The sequence below is a fragment of the Capra hircus genome, chromosome 1, assembly GCF_001704415.2.
Source record: "Capra hircus breed San Clemente chromosome 1, ASM170441v1, whole genome shotgun sequence".
NCBI lineage: Eukaryota > Metazoa > Chordata > Mammalia > Artiodactyla > Bovidae > Capra > Capra hircus.
Window position 1 is genome coordinate 144,474,760 of NC_030808.1, and position 21,255 is coordinate 144,496,014.

At 45.3% G+C, this 21,255-nt stretch overlaps 3 protein-coding genes across 3 annotated transcripts; all 3 read left to right on the forward strand.

Annotated features, from left to right (window-relative positions):
* LOC108636561 (keratin-associated protein 10-11-like) lies at window positions 658–1,864 on the forward strand. Its single transcript, XM_018052055.1, has one exon. The coding sequence runs from the start codon at window positions 729–731 to the stop codon at window positions 1,443–1,445; it is 717 nt and encodes a 238-aa protein (XP_017907544.1). The 5' UTR covers window positions 658–728; the 3' UTR covers window positions 1,446–1,864.
* LOC108636562 (keratin-associated protein 10-8-like) lies at window positions 5,181–6,280 on the forward strand. Its single transcript, XM_018052059.1, has one exon. The coding sequence runs from the start codon at window positions 5,235–5,237 to the stop codon at window positions 5,859–5,861; it is 627 nt and encodes a 208-aa protein (XP_017907548.1). The 5' UTR covers window positions 5,181–5,234; the 3' UTR covers window positions 5,862–6,280.
* On the forward strand, window positions 14,033–15,403 carry LOC108636563 (keratin-associated protein 10-8). Its single transcript, XM_018052065.1, has one exon. The coding sequence runs from the start codon at window positions 14,085–14,087 to the stop codon at window positions 14,634–14,636; it is 552 nt and encodes a 183-aa protein (XP_017907554.1). The 5' UTR covers window positions 14,033–14,084; the 3' UTR covers window positions 14,637–15,403.

Here is a 21,255-nt window from a genome sequence, read left to right on the forward strand (position 1 = left end):
CTGTCTAGTCAAAGCTATGATTTTTCTAGTAGTCATGTATGGATGTGAGGGTTGGACTATAAAGAAAGCTGAGCACCAAAGAATTGATGCTTTAAACTGTGGTGTTGGAAAAGACTCTTGAGAATCCCTTGGACTGCAAGGAGATCCAACCAGTCCATCCTAAAGGAAATCAGTCCTGAATATTCATTGGAAGGACTGATGCTGAAGTTGAAACTCCAATTCTTTGGTCACCTGATGTGAAGAATTGACTCATTAGAAAAAACCCTGATGCTGGGAAAGATTGAAGGCAGGAGGAGAAGGGGATGACAGAGGATGAGATGGTTACATGGCATCACTGACTCAATGGACATGAGTTTGAGTAAACTCCTGGAGTTGGTGATGGACAGGGAGGCCTGGCATGCTGCAGTCCATGGGTTCACAAAGAGTCAGACACGACTGAGTAACTGAACTGAACTGAAAGGTGCTCAAGATGTGTCAACAGACTTCCAGATACACTCAAGAGTTTTAAGAGCTGAGCGATATCTCATAAAACCAAACAAAAACTGGCACTAATGAGAGATCATGGGGTTCCAAATACCAATCAGGAAGAGAGGGTGTTGTGAGCCAAACACACAACACAGAGGAGGGGTATAAAGCCAACAGCCTGAGCACCTCACACACACACACACACACACACACACACACACACACACTCACTCAAACCCTCTTCAAGCTCCTCCACCTCCACCATGGCAGCCTCCACCCTGTCCATCTGCTCCAGTGACCTGAGCTATGACTATCCAGAGAGCTGCTGCGAGCCCCCCTGCTGTGCCCCCAGCTGCTGCGCCCCGGTCCCCCGCCTGACCCTCCTCTGCGCCCCAGTGAGCTGCGAGTCCAGCCCCTGCTGCCAGCCAGCCTGCAGCAGCTCCTGCTCAGCCTCGTGCTGCCAGCAGTCCAGCTGCCAGCCTTCCTGTTGCACCTCCTCCCCCTGCCAGCAGGCCTGCTGTGAGCCTGTCTGCTGCAGGCCCGTCTGCTGCACACCTGTCTGCTGCACACCTGTCTGCTCTGAGGGTTCCCCGTGCTCAGCCCCCTCGTCCTGCTGCAGACCCTCCTCCTCCGTGTCCCTGCTCTGCCGGCCCGTGTGCCGCCCCGCCTGCTGTGTGCCCACCTCCTCTTGCCAGCCCAGTTGCTGCCGCCCGGCCTCCTCTCTGTCCCTGCTCTGCCGGCCCGTGTGCCGCCCCACCTGCTGTGTGCCCACCTCCTCTTGCCAGCCCAGTTGCTGCCGCCCGGCCTCCTCTCTGTCCCTGCTCTGCCGGCCCGTGTGCCGCCCCGCCTGCTGTGTGCCCACCTCCTCTTGCCAGCCCAGTTGCTGCCGCCCGGCCTCCTCTGTGTCCCTGCTCTGCCAGCCTGCATGCTCCCGCCCGGCTTGCTATGTCCCCGCCTTGGCCCTGGAGCCCTGCTGCTGAGTGTTCCTCTCAAGGTCATCCCAAAGTGTGCGAACTCACAGTCATCTGCAACCTTGGACTCCTTACTGAGAGCCTAGACAGCTTTCCCATCACCTCCCCAGGCCCTGCCGTGAACGCCACCAGGTCACCCCTCCTGGGACTGGCACACCCACTTCTTCCAGTGCTGACTCCCCTCCCGCCACCCTGTCCTGGGTCAGCCTTCCCTCCACAGCCTGTGTTGGCAGCCCAGCTCTCCCAGGGGTTTGAGCCTCATGTGGCATGAAAGAAGAGATGATAAATGCTTGGACTTGGTTTCTCACCCTCGTCCCCTGAGCTCTGGTGCAACCCCTGCTCCTCTACTCGTTCCTAAGCTGGTCTCAATTTCTCCTCCCCTGTGAACTGTCAGTCCCTTCCAATAAATTCCTTTCCTGATCAGTTTAGTCACAGTTCATTTCTGTTGTTTCCAACTAAGGCCCTTACTGGACACTCCCCCCTGTAAGGTAGTCCTGGGTCACCCCCAAGGGCTTCCCTGTTCCTGCCCCTTCAGTGGTGTCTGTCAGCCCCCACTCCCGAAAGATGAGCCCCCTGGGCCTGTGCAGGAGAGCACACAGCAGGCCCGGGACACTGTGCATGGGGGGAGGGGTCTCATACTGGGGGGCCTCAACCATCTGCACAACTCTGAGGTGTGTGCTGCACACCTGCTCTCGCTCAGGGGCTGGGGTCTTGGTGCCAGGCAAAGGGTGCCCATGAGACCAGCCCCCGATAAACTCCCTGGGTGCTTGTCTCCCAGGAGCCCCCTGCTGGTGGATCAAGTGCACCCCGTGTGACCTGGCCAGGGGGTCTCAGGAGGCCTGTGTTTAGCACCCCTTGACTTCGCCCCAGGCCATCGTCCCTGTGCTGAGTTACTCTGTGTTGAGTCCTGTGAGATCTAGGGGATCACCAAACCTGGGTGAGGTCCTGGGGACCCCAATACCCATCAGACTGGCAAAAATGTTCAAGTTTGATAACAACAAGCATGGTCTGAAGTATAGGAAACAAGATCTGCTCTGAGATGTAGGCAAGGTTTCCAGTGTTCAGAGAAGGTTAGTAACACCTGGGCAAGCTGCACAGGTGCACACCTTCCCCCCTTCCCCCAGGGGGCCCTCCTGGAGATGATATCAGGTGTCTGCACAGGAAACCACACAGGTCATCTCGCAGCAACGCTGAAAATAATCCAAGTGCCCCTCAGTAGGAGAATGGACAATTAAACCACAGCATGCACACACAAGGGGGATACACAGCGGTTAAAACAGCTGAACCAGGGCAAGACATCTAGGAGCGAATCCCAAAACATAACAACATCGAGTAAAAGGAAAATCATATTGCTGATCCATACATACAGAGCAATACATATACACAGGTCAAAACACTACTTTGACTCCACAACTATAAACATCTCTATGAAACTACAAAAATACCCATGGGAATGACAGACACCAGCCTCAGAACAGAGGCTCCCCTGGTGGGGGCATGTGGACAGTGCATGGTACCTGTGACGCGCTGTCAATTCGGCAAAATGTAAAGACTTGTGACTTGTTACTGATTAGTAGATGCATAGGTGTTTATTATACTATCTTCTATACTTTCTGAAATATAATTTTAAAAAACTATCTAGAAAAGTAAAAAGCTGTTACACAGACCACATTCCTGAGCCAGATTCAATAAGATAAACTTGCAATAATTAAAAGAAAATTTCCTCTGGAGAATTCGAAGGTGGTCTCTCCACTTCCCAGGAGCGCTAGTGGCAAAGAATCCGCCCACCAACGTGGGAGACATAAGAGACGAGGGTTAGGTCCCTGGATGGGGCAGATCCCTTGGAGGAGGGCATGGCAACCCACTCCAGTATTCGTGCCTGGAGAATCCCCATGGACAGAGGAGCCTGTCGAGCTACAGTCCATAGGGTCACAAAGAGTTGGACATGACTGAAGCTACTTAGCACACCAGTTGAGGAAACAGAAACTGAATTACAAACCCTTTGAAAATAAATGAAGCAAGTACTACACCCCAGGACACATGTGGTTTAGGTAAAGTAGTACTCAGGGAGTAAATGAAACCCTTAAAGCCATATAACACAGAGTAGGTGGGATTGAAAACAAAAACTCAGAAAGTTGGGAAACCTTCAGAAAGGAGGGGAAAGAAATAAATTAGCAAAATTAAGGAACTAAGAACAAAGAAAGAAATAGTAAAATAAACAACGCTAAATATTTGCTTTTAAAAGACTTATAAAAGAATTTAAATGTTGACAAATCTAAAAGAGATAAATAAACACCAACTGAAGATAAAAAAGTTTATGAGAAAAAGCTACATCTGTGCATCAACACAATCAAAATTTTTAGGTGAAGATGGTAATTTTCTAGGAAAATATCAACCTGGGAATCAGTGCAAGAAAAGGTACAAAACTTAAATGGCTGTGATCACAAAAGAACTTGAGAAGATAGGGGAATGCTTTCTGGGGCAGTAACTACCAGATCCAGACTTTGAACAATGACAGAAAACAGACCAATGGAACTCAATTGTGTCCAGTAACTGCCCACACCTGTGCTCACACTTGGTTCACAAACAGGGTGTCACTGAGGTTTCATAGCTGGTGATAGTACTGGATAACCAGATATCCGCATGGGAGGAAGTGAGCTTTGCCTATCCTCCCAGCACACACACACACACACCTTGACTGGAGGTCGATTACAGAGCTGAATGTGGAAGGCAAAATATTGAAGAGCCGGGAGAAATGTCAATAACCTCAGATATGCAGATGACACCACCCTTATGGCAGAAAGTAAAGAACTAAAGGGCCTCTTGACGAAAGTGAAAGAGGAGGGTGAAAAGGTTGGCTTAAAGCTCAACATTCAGAAAACTAAGATCATGGCATCCAGCCCCATCACTTCATGGCAAATAGATGGGGAAACAGTGGAAGCAGTGGCTGACTTTGTTTTTCTGGGCTCCAGAATCACTGTAGATGGTGATTGCAGCCGTGAAATTAAAATTCACTTACTCCTTGGAAGGAAAGTTATGACCTAGATAGCATATTGAAAAGCAGAGACGCTACTTCGCCAACAAAGATCTGTCTAGTCAAGGCTATGGTTTTTCCAGTGGTCATGCATGGATGTCAGAGTTGGACTACAAAGAAAGCTGAGTGCAGAAGAATTGATGCTTTTGAACTGTGGTGTTGGAGAAGACCCTTGAGGGTACCCTAGAGTGCAAGGAGATCCAACCATCCATCCTAAGGGAGATCAATCCTGGGTCTTCATTGGAAGGACTGATGCTGAAGCTGAAACTCCAATTCTTTGGTCACCTGATGTGAAGTATTGACTCATTAGAAAAAACCCTGATGCTGGGAAAGATTGAAGGCAGGAGCAGAAGGGGATGACAGAGGATGAGATGGTTAGATGGCATCACTGACTCAATGGACATGAGTTTGAGTAAACTCCAAGAGTTGGTGGTGGACAGGGAGGCCTGGCATGTTGCAGTCCATGGGGTCACAAAGAGTCGGACACGACTGAGTAACTGAACTGAACTGAAAGGTGCTCAAGATGTGTCAACAGACTTCCAGATACACTCAAGAGTTTTAAGAGCTGAGCGATATCTCATAAAACCAAACAAAAACTGGCACTAATGAGAGATCATGGGGTTCCAAATACCAATCAGGAAGAGAGGGTGTTGTGAGCCAAACACACAACACAGAGGAGGGGTATAAAGCCAACAGCCTGAGCACCTCACACACACACACACACACACTCACTCAAACCCTCCTCCAGCTCCTCCACCTCCACCATGGCAGCCTCCACACTGTCTGTCTGCTCCAGTGACCTGGGCTATGACTGTCCAGAGAGCTGCTGCGAGCCCCCCTGCTGTGCCCCCAGCTGCTGCGCCCTGGTCCCCCGCCTGACCCTCCTCTGCGCCCCAGTGAGCTGCGAGTCCAGCCCCTGCTGCCAGCCAGCCTGCAGCAACTCCTGCTCAGCCTCGTGCTGCCAGCAGTCCAGCTGCCAGCCTTCCTGTTGCACCTCCTCCCCCTGCCAGCAGGCCTGCTGTGAGCCCCTCTGCTGCAGGCCTGTCTGCTGCAGGCCTGTCTGCTGCACACCTGTCTGCTCTGAGGGTTCCCCGTGCTCAGCCCCCTCGTCCTGCTGCAGACCCTCCTCCTCCGTGTCCCTGCTCTGCCGGCCCGTGTGCCGCCCCGCCTGCTGTGTGCCCACCTCCTCTTGCCAGCCCAGTTGCTGCCGCCCGGCCTCCTCTCTGTCCCTGCTCTGCCGGCCCGTGTGCCGCCCCACCTGCTGTGTGCCCACCTCCTCTTGCCAGCCCAGTTGCTGCCGCCCGGCCTCCTCTGTGTCCCTGCTCTGCCAGCCTGCATGCTCCCGCCCGGCTTGCTATGTCCCCGCCTTGGCCCTGGAGCCCTGCTGCTGAGTGTTCCTCTCAAGGTCATCCCAAAGTGTGCGAACTCACAGTCATCTGCAACCTTGGACTCCTTACTGAGAGCCTAGACAGCTTTCCCATCACCTCCCCAGGCCCTGCCGTGAACGCCACCAGGTCACCCCTCCTGGGACTGGCACACCCACTTCTTCCGGTGCTGACTCCCCTCCCGCCACCCTGTCCTGGGTCAGCCTTCCCTCCACAGCCTGTGTTGGCAGCCCAGCTCTCCCAGGGGTTTGAGCCTCATGTGGCATGAAAGAAGAGATGATAAATGCTTGGACTTGGTTTCTCACCCTTGTCCCCTGAGCTCTGGTGCAACCCCTGCTCCTCTACTCGTTCCTAAGCTGGTCTCAATTTCTCCTCCCCTGTGAACTGTCAGTCCCTTCCAATAAATTCCTTTCCTGATCAGTTTAGTCACAGTTCATTTCTGTTGTTTCCAACTAAGGCCCTTGCTGGACGCTCCCCCCTTAAGGTGGTCCTGGGTCACTCCCAAGGGCTTCCCTGTTCCTGCCCCTTCAGTGGTGTTCATCAGCCCCCACTCCTGAAAGATCAGGAGATATCCACATGGGAGAAGTGAGCCTTGCCTATCCTCACAGCACACACACACACCTTAACTGGAGGTCGATTACAGAGCTGAATGTGGAAGGCAAAATATTGAATAGCCGGGAGAAATGTCAATAACCTCAGATATGCAGATGACACCACCCTTATGGCAGAAAGTAAAGAACTAAAGAGCCTCTTGACGAAACTGAAAGAGGAGGGTGAAAAGGTTGGCTTAAAGCTCAACATTCAGAAAACTAAGATCATGGCATCCAGCCCCATCACTTCATGGCAAATAGATGGGGAAACAGTGGAAGCAGTGGCTGACTTTGTTTTTCTGGGCTCCAAAATCACTGTAGATGGTGATTGCAGCCGTGAAATTAAAATTCACTTACTCCTTGGAAGGAAAGTTATGACCTAGATAGCGTATTGAAAAGCAGAGACGCTACTTTGCCAACAAAGGTCCGTCTAGCCAAGGCTATGGTTTTTCCAGTGGTCATGTATGGATGTCAGAGCTGGACTACAAAGAAAGCTGAGTGCCGAAGAACTGATGCTTTTGAACTGTGGTGTTGGAGAAGACCCTTGAGAGTCCCCTAGAGTGCAAGGAGATCCAACCAGTCCATCCTAAGGGAGATCAATCCTGGGTGTTCATTGGAAGGACTGATGCTGAAGCTGAAACTCCAATACTTTGGCCACCTGATGCGAAGAGCTGACTCATTTGAAAAGACCGTGATGCTGGGAAAGATTGAGGGCAGGAGGAGAAGGGGACAACAGAGGATGTGATGGTTGGATGGCATCACCAACTCAATGGACATGGGTTTGGGTGGACTCTGGGAGTTGGTGATGGACAGGGAGGCCTGGCGTGCTGCGTTTCATGGGGTCACAAAGACTGAGTGACTGAACTGAACTGAGAATAATACACTGAACAAAGTCTTCATGACATTGTGGTAGGCAAAGACTTTTGAAGCAGGACATAAAAAACATTAAGCATAAAAGAAAAGAATCAATAAATTGGACTTCATTAGAATTAAGAACTATTCACAAGAGGTAAAACTATCATTATGTGCAGATGACATGATACTACACATGGAAAACCATAAAGATTCCACACAAAAGCCACTAGAACTGATAAGTGAATTCAGCAGGGTAGCATGATACAAGATTAACACACAGAAATTGGTTGCATTTCTTTATACTAACAATGACATATCAGAAAAGGAAAAAAAAAAACATTCTTTTAAAATTGCATCCAACAAAAGACACAACTTGGGAATAAGCCTGATCACAGAGGTGAAAGACTTATATGCAGAGAACTATGAAATATCAATAAAGGAAACTGAAGATCGAAAGAAGTGAAAAGGTATTCCATGCTCTCGGTTTGGAAGAATTAATATTGTTAAAATGTCTGTACTACCCAAAGCAATCTACAGATTTAAAGTAACCCCCATCAAATTACCCACATTTTTCACAGAACTAGAACAAATAATTCTGAAATTTATATGGTACCATAAAAGTCCCAGAGTTGTCAAAGCAAGCCTGAAGAAAAAGAACAGAACTGGAGGCATAGCCTTTAAGACTTCAGACAATACTACAAAGTTACAGTAATCAAAACACCACAGCATTGGCACAGAAAGAGACATGGATCAGATACGGATCAACAGAACAGACTAGAGAGCCCAGAAATAAACCCACACACCTACAGTCAATTAATCTTCAACAAAGGATGCAAGAATATACAATAGAGAAAAGACAGTCTTTTCAACAAGTCATGTTGGGAAAGCTGGACGGCGATATGCAAATCAATGAAGTTAGAACAGATTGTCACACCCTACACAAAAATAAACTCAAAATGGCTTTAAAACACAAATATAAGACATGACCCCGTAAACTCCTAGAAGAGAACATAGGCAAAACATTCTCTGACATAAGTTGTACCAATGATTTCTTAGGTCAGTCTCCCAAAGCAATAGAAATAAAAGCAAAAATAAACAAATAGGACCTAATCAAACTGATAAGCTTTTGCTCAGCAAAGAAAACCATAAACAAACAAAAAGACAACCTACAGACTGGGAGAAAATATTTGCAAATGATGCAACTGATAAAAACTTAATTTCCAAAATATACAAATAGCTCATACAACTCAGTAACAACAACAACAAAAAAAAAAGTGGGCAGAAGATCTAAATAGACATTTCTCCAAAGAAGACATACATATGGGCCACAGGCATATGAAAAGATGCTCAGTATCACTATATTGGAGAAATGCAAATCAAAACTACAATGAGGTACCACCTCAAATTGGTCACAGTGGCCATCTTCTAAAAATCTACAAAGAGTAAATGCTGGAGGGGGTGTGGAGAAAAGGGAAGCCTCCCTACACTGTCGGTGGGAATGAAAATTGGTTCAGTCACTATGGAGAACAGTATGGAGGTTCCCTGAAAAACTAAAAATTGAGTTACCACATGATACAGCAATCCTACTGCTAGGCATATATCCAGAGAAAACTGCAATTTGGAGAGAAATATGCACCTCTATGCTCATAGCAGCACTGTTTACAATAACCAAGACCTGGAAGCACCTACATGTCCATTGACAGGTGAATGGATAAAGAAGGTGTGATATGTATAAAAAAGAATGAAAAAAAATTTTTAATGAGATAATGCCATTTGCAGCAACAAGGGCCTTATCATACACAATCAACATGGAGATTCTCATACTAAGTGAAGTACATCAGAAAGAGAAAGAGAAATACTGTACAAATATCACTTATGCATGAAGTCTAAAATACGACACAAATGAACACATTTAAGAAGCTGAAACAAACTCACAGACATAGAGAACAGACTTTTGGCTGCCAAGGGAAAGTGAGGAATAACTTAGGAGTTGGGGATTAGGAGATACACACTACTGTATATAAAATAAACAAGGACCTACTGTACAGCACAGGGAACTATATCCAATATCCTGTAATAAATCATAATGGAAAATAACATGAAAAAGAATATGTATATATGTATAACTGAATCACTATACGCCAATAAAAAGAACTGTTCATCAAAAGACACCATGGGGCTTTCCTGGCAGCTAGCGGTAAAGAACCTGCCTGCCCGTGCAGGAGACATGGGTTCAACCCTTGATCCAGAAAGATCCCACATGCCGCGGAGCAACTAAGTCTGTGTGCCACAACTACTGAAGCCTGCGTGCTCTAGAGCCCGTGCTCCACAGAAAGAGAAACCATAGCAATGTGAAGCCCATGCACCATAACTAGAAAGTGGCCCCTGCTCTCCACAGTCAAGAAGGGAAACAGCCCGTGCAGCAATAAAGAACCCTCGTAGTCAAAAACAAATAAATGAAAGTTCTCAGAAAAGAAAGACACCATGAACTCACACATCTATTGGAATGACTCGTATTAAAAAAAGACTGTGACACCCAGTGTCACAACAAAGTGGAGGAACCAGAATTCCCACACATTTGCTGTTTCGAAGATAGAATGGGACCATATACACACTTACATTCCTCAACATGCTGGGGGAAAGAGTCCATACTGCATATTCCAATTTACATGCAACTTCAGAAAAGACAAATGCAGTCTAGATGGAGAGGAGAGCTATGGTTCAGGGTCAGGAGGGGGTGGGATTGACTCTGAAGGAGCACATGGGAACTCTGGGGATGACGGGAAAGCTCTAGATCTTGCTGTGGTCTCATGGTGTTCATGTTTCCCAAAACTCAGCAAATGAAACTCTGAATAAGTCCATTTTGCAGTATGTAAATCATGCCTCTATGAAGTTGACTTCTTGAAAAGGACATCCTCAAGAAAATGAAAATCACAGCCCTGGACATGGATGAGCTGGACGCGCTGGATGCAAGTGACTGTCTTGTCGGGGGTGGGCTGCAGCCACTTGCACCGGCTCTCGAGGGTTGACCATGTATCGCTGTGCATTTGGTAACATCACAGTGGTAGCAAAGCTGAGGGTGTCCACACCGTGGAAACTGACAAACACAACACACCAGGGCTTTCTTGTTTTTGTTTTACAGCCAGATGGTTATTATATATTTACTGGCACAAAACTGCATAGATACAAAGATAACTCATATTCAGAATGTATAATAAATTTCTACAAATCAGTAAGAAATGCAATTAACCCTACTAAAAAATCAAATGACTTGAACAGACACCTCCCAAGAAAAGATATCTGAACATTCAACTTTACTGCATCAGGGATGCAAATTAATTCAACATTGTGTACTGAAATGGAGCAGGACCCTGTGGTCTTAACCCTCATGCCTTCAGTCTACCTTTTGTCTATAGAAAACTTTAGCCAAAGAATAATTTTAATCACAGAAGTGAGAAAACAGAAGCAAAGGAAAACAGTCCAATAAGACTAAATAATATTTAGTCATTAAGCAAAGTCAAGGACCTTCAGTTCCTTCTCAAGGGCAATATATTCTGAGTCATCTCCTGTGAACTGTCTTATAGCTACTGAAACCCCCACTGGGTGGAAGTTACCTACATTAGGACCAGACTGTAGCCAAGACATAAGATGCCAAATTCTGAGAACTGGCTCCAAAGAAATGGGAACAAACTGACCCTGGAACTGAATATTAACTGTACTTAGTCAAGATGATGCTGGTCAGACAACCGATGACTAATTTCCAGATGACTGTCAGAGCTGACTGTGCCGTTTATCCAGGTAACTTCTCCCTCCAGCAATAAAACCTCTTACCCTCTTATTGTTGGTGGGGGCCAAGGCGGTGGTGGTGGGGGAGCCAGCCTTCGGATAAGAGTCTGCCCTCCCCCCACCTGCCAGCATCCAAAATAAAGCAAACGTGCCTTTCCTCCAACCTTCCCTCTATATTGTCTTTTGAGCAAGCAGCTGGACCCCACTTTCAGTAACAGTAACCCTATATTTTCCATAAGGGATAAAAACACCTTTTAAAAAACTATAGAGCAACTGAAATTCATAAAACTCACTTGTGGGGAAGTAACTCTGTAAAAAGTTGTTAGTCAGTATATGCTAAACTACAGATACCCCTTTCATGTGACCCAGCATTTCAACACTGGGGTATATACCAAAAAGAAATTAGTGAATACACCCACCAAAAGCAAAATATACAAGAATTTTTATAGCAGCATCTTTCATATTAGCCAAAATCTAGAAATAATCCAAATTTCCATCACCGGGAAAGAGAATATTAAGTAAAACACAGTGGGGTTTAATGCAATGGTTTTCATCACAGCAGTACAGTGAGCTATATGACTCAGGCAGCCACATGGGTGCTTATTTCTGATGTTTGTTGAGTAAAATAATGAACAAAAAAGTAGAGAGAACAGATGAAACTAATCAATGGGAGAAGGTGGAAATGTGACTCCTCCTAGGGGGAAGTGAGTTAACTGAGAAACAGCGCAGGGGACAGCTAGAATTCTGGAAATGTTCTCCACCTTCAAAAAATATACTGGAGGAAAAGTTTCCCAATCCAGAGGACCGTCCCAAGCTAAACTATCAGTCAAGTGTAAGGGCAGAATAAGGCATTTTTTAGTTATGTTAGACTCAAAAATTAATCTCCCATTAACCTGTTTTCAGAAAACCACTTGAGGGTGTGCTCCACCCAAATAAGGGCATCAACTCAGAAAGAAAAAGACACCGCATTGGGGAAATAAGAGACCCATGATAAGAGAGAGAGGAGGAAAATCTAAAGACAATAGTGAAGAGAGATCGTTGAATGATACCCGCACATCTGGCTTAGAGAAGAGCCAACGGATCGGTTTAGTTCACTCACTCACTCGTGTACTACTTTGCAACTCCATGGAGTGCAACACAGCAGGCTTCCCTGTCCATCACCAATTCCTGGAGCTTGCTCAAGCTCATGCCCATTGTGTCGGTGATGTCATCCAACCATCTCATCCTTTGTCATCCCCTTATCTTCCTGCCTTCAATCTTTCCCAGCATCAGGGTCTTTTCCAATGAGTCAGTTCTTCCCATCAGGTGGCCACAGTATTGGAGTTTCAGCTTCAGCATCAGTTCTTCCAGTGAATATTCAGGACTGATTTCCTTTGATCTCCTTGCAGTCCAAGGGACTCTCAAGAGTCTTTTCCAACATCAAAGTTTAAAAGCATCAATTCTTTAGTGCTCAGCTTTCATTATGATCCAACTCTCACATCCATACATGACTACTGGAAAAACCATAGCTTTGACTAGATGGACCTTTGTTTGCAAAGCAATGTAATGTCTCTGCTTTTTAACGTGCTGTCTAGGTTTGTCATATGTCGGCCAATAGGTATAGACCCACAAATACAGAGGGCTCCAGAAAATGGATTTCCAAAAATAAATGAAGCCAATAGATTCCCTGTTATGTTGCAACCTCTTGAATGAGCATGGGATGAATTAGAGAACCTGGGAATGGTTTATTGATAGGTACACAGAAGAATTAATACTTTCAAATTGTGGTGTTGGAGAAGACTCCTGAGAGTCCCTTGGGCTGCCCGCAAGATCAAACTAGTCAATCCTAAAGGAAATCAACCCTGAATATTCATTGGAAGGACTGATGCTGAAGCTGAAACACCAATACTTTGGCCACCTGATGTGAAGAGTTGACTCCTTGGAAAAGACCTTGATGATGGTAAAGACTGAGGGCAAAAAAAGGAGAAGGGGGTGGCAGAGGATGAGATGGTTGGATAGCATCACCAACTCATTGGACATGAATTTGAGCAAACTCCAAGGGATGGTGAAGATCAGGGAAGCCTGGTATGCTAAGTCCATGGGATCTCAAAGAGTCAGTCATGACTTGGCAACTGAACAACCCCAGAAAGATAAGCAAATAAACCCAAGAAGCAATTGTTAACTCTAAGAAATGAAAAACACAAGCAAAAACAAAACATGTATAAATAAGGAAGTTAAATCTCGTTTCACTACACAGACTTGGCTATGGACAATGTTCAATTAAAATACTAATAATAATACAGATTTTGACCATGAGTTTAACCAAATATTGGGGTTTCACTGCCTTCTGACTATGCAGAGAGGGAGTTTTCTTGGGGCTGATGGAAAACAAGAGAAAGGCTTCCTTCTACAATAGGAAATCAGATCATATCTAAACGTGAAAACTCAGATATAACATAACATGCATATAAGAAACTGTGAACTAAATAGAACTAAAAACAGCGTTTCAGATGAGCACTGGAAAAGACGCATATAGGGATGAGCCGTGGACACCCTGCCTCCAGGTCTGCAGGTGGAGAGGGTAAGAGGGCACCTCCCACCAGGATACCTGTTGTTCAACACAAGAGGGTCTGCAAGACGTGTGGAGCGTCTGTAGGCACAAAACATCCTGGGACCAGAACTCATATCAAAGAAACACAAGCAAACAGGTGGAGAGAGCAGTCAAGGCTCTACAGACACACCCAGAGAGTCTGCATCTCAATGCTTGTTTTTAAGACACAAAAACACCTCCAGTCATCAGAAGTCTCAAGGACGGTGGGATAAACATCTCACAGTAAATAAACTAATAACCCCATCTGGGAACATCCTCTTAGCAGTAACGAGGAAAAAGAAGGTCTGTTGAGCCTCAGGTGAGGCAGAGCATCCCAGGGAGGGATATAAAAGCCCCAGTGCCCAGAGCACCTCACTCACCCACCAATCACACCCCCAACTGGAACACCTCTCAGCACAAACCCCCAGCATGGCCGACACCTGCTGCTCCAGGACTTGCGTTGTTGCTGCATCCACCTTGTCTGTCTGCTCCAGCGACCTCAGCTGTGGCAACCAGGTCAGCTCACCCAGTGCCTGCATCGGCTCCTCCTGGCAGGTGGATGATTGCCAGGAGACCTGCTGCGAGCCCACCTGCTGTGCCCCCAGCTGCTGTGCCCCAGCCCCCCGCCTGACCCTCATCTGTGCTCCAGTGAACTGCGAGTCCAGCCCCTGCTGCCAGCCAGCCTGCAGCAGCTCCTCTCCCTGCCAGCAGGCCTGCTGTGAGCCTGTCTGCTGCAGGCCTGTCTCTTGCGCACCTGTGTGCTGCAGGCTTGTCTGCTGCAGGCCCATGTGCTGTGAGGCCTACCCCTGCTCAGCCCCCTCGTCCTGCTGCAGACCCTCCTCCTCCGTGTCCCTCCTCTGCCGCCCCGTGTGCCGCCCCGCCTGCTGCGTGCCCACCTCCTCCTGCCAGCCCAGCTGCTGCCGCCCGGCCACCTCCGTGTCCCTCCTCTGCCAACCCTCATGCTCCAGCCCAGCCTGCTGAGTCCCCGCCTGGGTCTCAGACCCCTGCTGCTGACCTGACACGTCCCCTTGGAGCCAGCAGGTTCCAGGGATCCTGCCCTCCACCAGACACACTTGAGCTCCCTGACCCCCTTGGCTTGCTTGGCCTGTTCTCCCCAAGTCAGGCTCAGCACACGGAAAAGACCAGACCCCACTGCACCCCAGCCCTGGCCGAGCTCTGGGGGCCTGACCTGCTCAGGGAACTCCTCTCCTGACTTTGGCCCATGAGTGCCCTGGCTGCTCCATACCTGCTTCCTTGATGCCTGGTCATCCTGGGCCCTGCTGACCTTGGTCCTGGCCTGAGCAGTGTTGCTCTGCATCTCTGAGCACCAATAAAATTTCTGCTGCCCTCACTGGGTCTCCATGCTGACACCTGGGGCAGGAGGGGTGGGTGTGAGGCCTAGCCCTCCTTTACATCATCACATCTGGGGAACCTGAGGGGCTCCTGCACCTGACACCGGTCCGCCTTGTGCCACTATTCAGCTGTCCAGGCATCACCCTAGCCCTGCTGCGCTCCTGAAGCTTTGCTCTTGGGCAAGTCCTGTAGGTACCACCTGGGCTCAGATCAAAGGACCCCCCCCAACTCCCTGTGGCAGAGGCAGCCTCTCCAGTCCCAGGGACTGCCAGGACCCAGCAGTGCTGGGAGGGGGACATGGGGTGACTGTGGCAATTGGCGGGCCCAGCATCCAGACACCCACCCTCCCAAGAGGACTCACTCACCCACTCACAGATGCTGGGAGGCCCCGGGCTCCAGCATGTGCCAGTTGCTGGGAAGCCGAAAGCAGACAAACTGCAGCCTCTGGAGCACCCCCTCCCCGCTGCCTGCCAGGCTGGGCTGGTGGAGAGCTGATGGGAAAGGCTAGACCTCGGGTGGTGACGATGGACAAAGCCCTGAACAGTGTGAGCACCTGTCTGATCATGGGCAGGAGACACATGGGAACACATGTGTCCAATGGAGCCATATTTGGTGTCACACACGACCAAGCATCAGAGAACAGACTCCTGGAGTTGAAGACCTGAGCAGAGGTGCAGACACGGTGACATGACAATCACCTCGTTGTCCCCAAGGGGTTCTAGGTCTTTACTCCTTAACAACAGTGTAGATTCACAGCACAGGGGCACACGCTTATCTATCTTTGCCAACTTGATAAGGAAAAACTTATGTGGAAGGGAGGTTCAAGAGGGAGGGGACATATGTATACCTATGGCCGATTCATGTTCATGTATGGCAGAAACCAATACAATACTGTAAAGCAATTACTCTTCAATTAAAAATTTAAACAAAGATTTAGGCAAATAGTATTTTGAGAATAAAGAACATGGAACATGTATGTAGTTAAATGTAAAAATGAAAAGAAAAACCTTATCATGGTTTCTTTTGCCTGAACACAGAGCATCCCAAAGTGTGGGTCCACCATTATTGATTTATTAGCACTAGGTGGACACACACTTAAAAGTCTCCCTGTGTGTGCTCACTCAGTCGTGTCCGACTCTTTGCGACCCCAGGCAAGAATCCTGGACTGGGTTGCCATTTCCTACTCCAGGGGATCTTCCCAACCCAGGGACCAAACCTGCATATCTTGCATTTCCTGCATTGGCGGGTGGATTCTTTACCACCTGGGAAGCCTCAAAGTCTCCCTACTTCTGACTATTACAAACGTCACCACCAGAAGAGTCCTCAGCACACACCCATGGCACTAGTGCACATGGTGCTTAAATTCCCAGACATGGGATTGCCCCATCAAAGGGTTTGCCAATTTTAGATTCTGGATGACATTGACAAATACCCTAAAAGGGACTTTTCAAAATTGTGCCCACTAAGAGTGATGTCAGGAAAGACAGGGATTAGAGAACTCTAAGGGCTCACTCCCCACAGAAACACAGAAGAAACTGGCAAAACTCTCAGAATCAGCCACATCTGAACTCTGGAAATGGTAAAAGTTTTACAACAACCAGGAAGCAGGAAAAGGCTCCATGAAGAAACAGGCAACTGAGGCAGGTAGGAGAGCTTGGTGGCATTTCAGCAGAGCCTCACCCCACCAGCACCATCACCATCACTCCACTCCCCCACCCCTGGCCCCCAGCTCAGCAGCAGTCTTGAAGACAGCCGCCTGTGTGCCAGTGAGGTTCCTGGTGCTGAAGGGAGCAAGCAGAGCTAATTCTGAAAGAAGTGTTGTTGTCTGTTTTAACCTGTTGGTGGCTTCTGGAAGGTCTCACACTAAGGACTTACCTCCATTTCTCATAACTCAGAACTCTGGAGGCAGACAGTGTTTGTCAAATCAACTGGCTGCTGTGCCAGGAGGAAAATATCAGTTGTGACAAACGAGATACCCCAAAGAGCCTAAGACAAAGATCTGTGAAGTGAGATGCATTGCGGAATGGGACTTTCAGGTCTACCACAGCCTCCTGAGGGCAAGAAGAGTCTGAGCGTACTCATGAGGAGACACAAGCTCAGAGAGCACCTGAGAAGGCCCTTTGCACTCACCTCTGGCCCCACCTCCAGGTCTGAGCAAGGAGGAAGTGGAGGTGAAGGCAGAGTGGTAAACTGCCCAGCTGAGGTCTGAAAGCATTCCCTGACTCACAAACAGAGTACAAATACAAAGACTGGAAAAAATATTTTCGGCTCCAGTGTTTAAGGAACTTTCTGTCAAACCACTACCTGATCACTAAGCTAATGGAACATTAGAAAGAGTACAGTCATTCCAAAACAAGTTCAGAAGAGTCATCAAACATAATGACAACAATAAGTCAGTCATAACAATCAGCAACCACAAACTACAGGAGGAAAACCTGATGTTCAGACTTATTGCATTATCATATTCAAGATCCCCCATTTCCATCAAAAATTGTGCAGTATGTAAAGAAAAAGTATGGCTCATTGACACTCAAAAAAAAAAAAAAAAAAGCAATTAGTAGAAAATGTCCCTGAAGAAGCCCAGGAAATTACTAGACAAAGTCTTCAATCAACTTTTAATGTACTCAAGTAGTTCAAGGAAACCATGAACAAAGTTTAAGTCTCGTGAAATAGAACAGCAATATAGAGACATAAATCACATTTTTTAAAAAGCACCAAAAAGAATTTCTAGAGTTGAAATGTATAAAAACTGAAATGAAGATTTCACTGAAGGGGCTCAATAGCATATTTGAGGAGGCAGAAGATTTAGTAAATGTGAAAATAAGTCAGTTGAAAGACTCCAGCTTGAAGAGTAGATGGGAAAAAAGAATGAAGATAAATGAAGAGAACTCAAGAGACCTGTGGGACAGCATCAAGTGTACCAGCATACACTTAACAGGAGTTCCAGGAAGAAAGAATAGAAAGGAGCATAAAAAATTATTTGAAGAAATAATGGCCAAAAACTCCCCAAATTTGAGGAAACATGCGAATCTACATGTCCAAGATGCTCAATGATCTCCAAGTAGAATAAACTCAAAGAAGTATACACTGAAACATGGTCCAGTTAAATTATCCAAAGACAATGATAGGATCTTACAAGCAGCAAGAAGAGAGTTAACACCCAATTCATTATTAGAAACTGTGAGACTAGAGGCAGAGAGATGACTTCTAAAGTGCTGAAAGAAAAAACTGTCAACCAAGAAGTCTACATCCAGCAAAATTACCCCTCAAAAATGAGAGAGGAAAACAAAGACATTTCCAGGTAAATAAAAACTGAAAGAGTCCATAGTTATTAGACATGCCCTACAAGATATGATAATTCAGACTGAGATAAAAGGCACCAAACACAAACTTGAAACAATATAAGAAATAAAGAACATCAGGAAAATTGTCAGTTTTGGTAGTTTGTGTTTATTATGAGATTTTCCATTTTTCTAGGTGATCTAATTTTTAGCAATAGTTGTTCATAGTACTCCTGATTAACCCTTTTTGTTTATGAAATGTCAGTAGTGATGTCCCCATTTTTATATCTGATTGTAGTAACTTGAGACTTTTCCTTTTTTCTCAGTCAGTCTAGCTAAATGTTTGTTGATTGTGCTGCTCTTTTCAAAGAGCTAACTTTTAGGTTCATTGACTATCTCTATTTTTCTAAGTTTCTATTTCTTTTATCTGAGTTCTCATCTTTATTTCCTTCCTTCTGCTAGCTATGGGTTTGGTTTGTTCTTCTTCTTCTAACTCCTTGAAGAGTAAAGTTAGATTCTTAACCTGAGATTTTTCTTCTTTTTTAATGCAATTGTTAGTAGGTATAAATTTTCCCCTCAGCATCGTTTTTGCTGTATCCTGTAAGTATTGGCTTGCTGTGTTTTCATTTACATTCACCTGAAAAGTATTTGCTAACTTACCTTTTGATTCTTTCTTAAGCCATTGGTTGTTTAAGACTGTACTGTTTTTATTTCCATTTATCTGTGAATTTTCTAGTTTTCCTTTTGTTACTTGATTCCTAGTTTCTTTCCATTGTGGTCAGAGAAGATATTCTTAATAATTTCAATCTTTTGAAATTTATTGAAATTTGTCTTATGGCTTAACACATGGTCTAATGTGGAGAACGTCCCATGTGTACCTGAAAAAACAACGTGTACCCTATTGTTGAGTGTTTTGTATGAATGCTAGTCTGGCTGGTTTATAGTGTCCTTCAAGGCCTCTATTTCATTACCAAACTTGATCTAGTTGTTCTATTTCATCGTTTAGTAATGGAAATAACTAATTATTTTTAAAAAAATACTAATTCTCTCCTCATTCTATTTCACTTTATATAGTTTAAGTCTATTGCTAGGACCATATAGGCTTATGATTGTTATATCTTCTTGACATAGCAACATTTTTATCAATATTTAATTTCCTTATTTGCCCTTACTACAATTTTTGACTCAAAGTTCATTTTGTCTAATTTTTATTATTGCTATCCATCTCTCTCTTGGTTATTATTTTCATGAAATTTTCCCCATCCTTTCACTTTCAGTCTATTTGTATCTTTGGCTCTAAAGGGAGTGAACTGACTCAAAAAGAAATAGGCAAGATATAACTCAAGTGACAAAATTAAATCAGTAATCAAAAACCTCACCAAAAAGAAAAGCTCAGGACCAGCTCAATGCTGAATTCTACTAAACATTTATAGAACAATCGCTACCAGTCTCTCTCAACTCTTTCCAAAACAGAAGATACGGGAGCACTTTCTAACCAATTCTATGAGGTCAGCACCATCCTGATGTCAAAGTCACACAAAGACTAAGAAAAGGGAAAAAGAAAACTACAGACTGAAATTCTTTACAGATACAGATTTTTCAAATCCTCAGCAAAATATAATCAAACAAAATCCAGCAGCGTATTAAAAAGATATCCACATTGTTGATATACACCACAACCAAGTGGGATTTATTGAAAGAATGCGAGAGTGATTCACCATGTGAAAACCAGTCATGTAATGCTCCATATTAATAAAATAAAGGGGGGGGGGAATCCCATATGATCAATTGATACAGAAAAAGAATTTTAAAAACAGACAACACTCTTTCAAGATAGAACACTGAGAAAACTAAGAGTGCAGAGAATTTCCTCAACTGTATAACAGAGGTCATTTTCAAAAACCCACAGTCATCAACACACTCAATGGTAAAATACTGAAAACTTCTCCCTACAATCAGGAAAAAGACAATGATGTCCACTTTCACCACTTCTAGTCAATGTTGTCCCGGAAGTTCTAGTCAGAGAAATTAGGCAAGAAAAAGAAACAAAAGATACCCAAATTAGAAAGAAAGAAAGAAAACTTAGCACAGAGCTACAGTCTTCTAAATAGTGGTACTGACACAAGGATAGCCATAACAGATCAATGGAATAAAACCATGCATCTATGGTCTGCTGATTTTAACAAGAGTATCAAGACCATTCAATGGGGAAAGAATCATCTCTTCAATAAATGGTGCTGGGACAACTAATAGTTACGGGCAAAAGAATGAAGTTGAACCCTATCATACACCATATACAAAAAAAAACTCAAAATGCCTCAAAGATCTAATTGTAAGAGCTAAAACTACAACTTTTAGAAGAAAACATAAAGATAAATCTGCATGACCTTAGATTTGGCAACAGTTTCTTAGATATGACACTAAAACCACAAGCAACAAATTAAAAAAAATAAGTTCAACTTCATCAAAATTAAAAAGTTGTGTATATTGATGAATACCATCAAGGAAGCGAAAAGGTAGCCCACAGAATGGAAGAAAATATTTGCAAATCATAATTCTGATAAGGGTCTAACATTCAGAAAACATAAAGAAGTACAACTCAGCAACAAAAAGACAGTCCAATTAGAAGTGGTCCCTGGGTTAGGAAAATCCCCTGGGAAAGGGAATGGCAACCCACTCCAGTACTTTTGCCTGAAAAATTCCATGGACAGAGAAGCCTGGTGGGCTACAGTCCACAGGGTCACAGAGAGTCGGACACAACTGAGCAACTTCACTTTCTTTTCTTTCTTTCTTTCAAAGCACTTTGATAGACACCTCTCTAAAGAAGATATACCAACAGCCAACAGCCAACAAGCCCATGAAAGGAAGCCCAATATCAGTGGTTATTAGAGAAATGCAAATCAAAATCAAAAGGAGATGCCATTTCCAACTCACTAAGGTGGCTATAGTTTAAAGAAAAAAAAAAA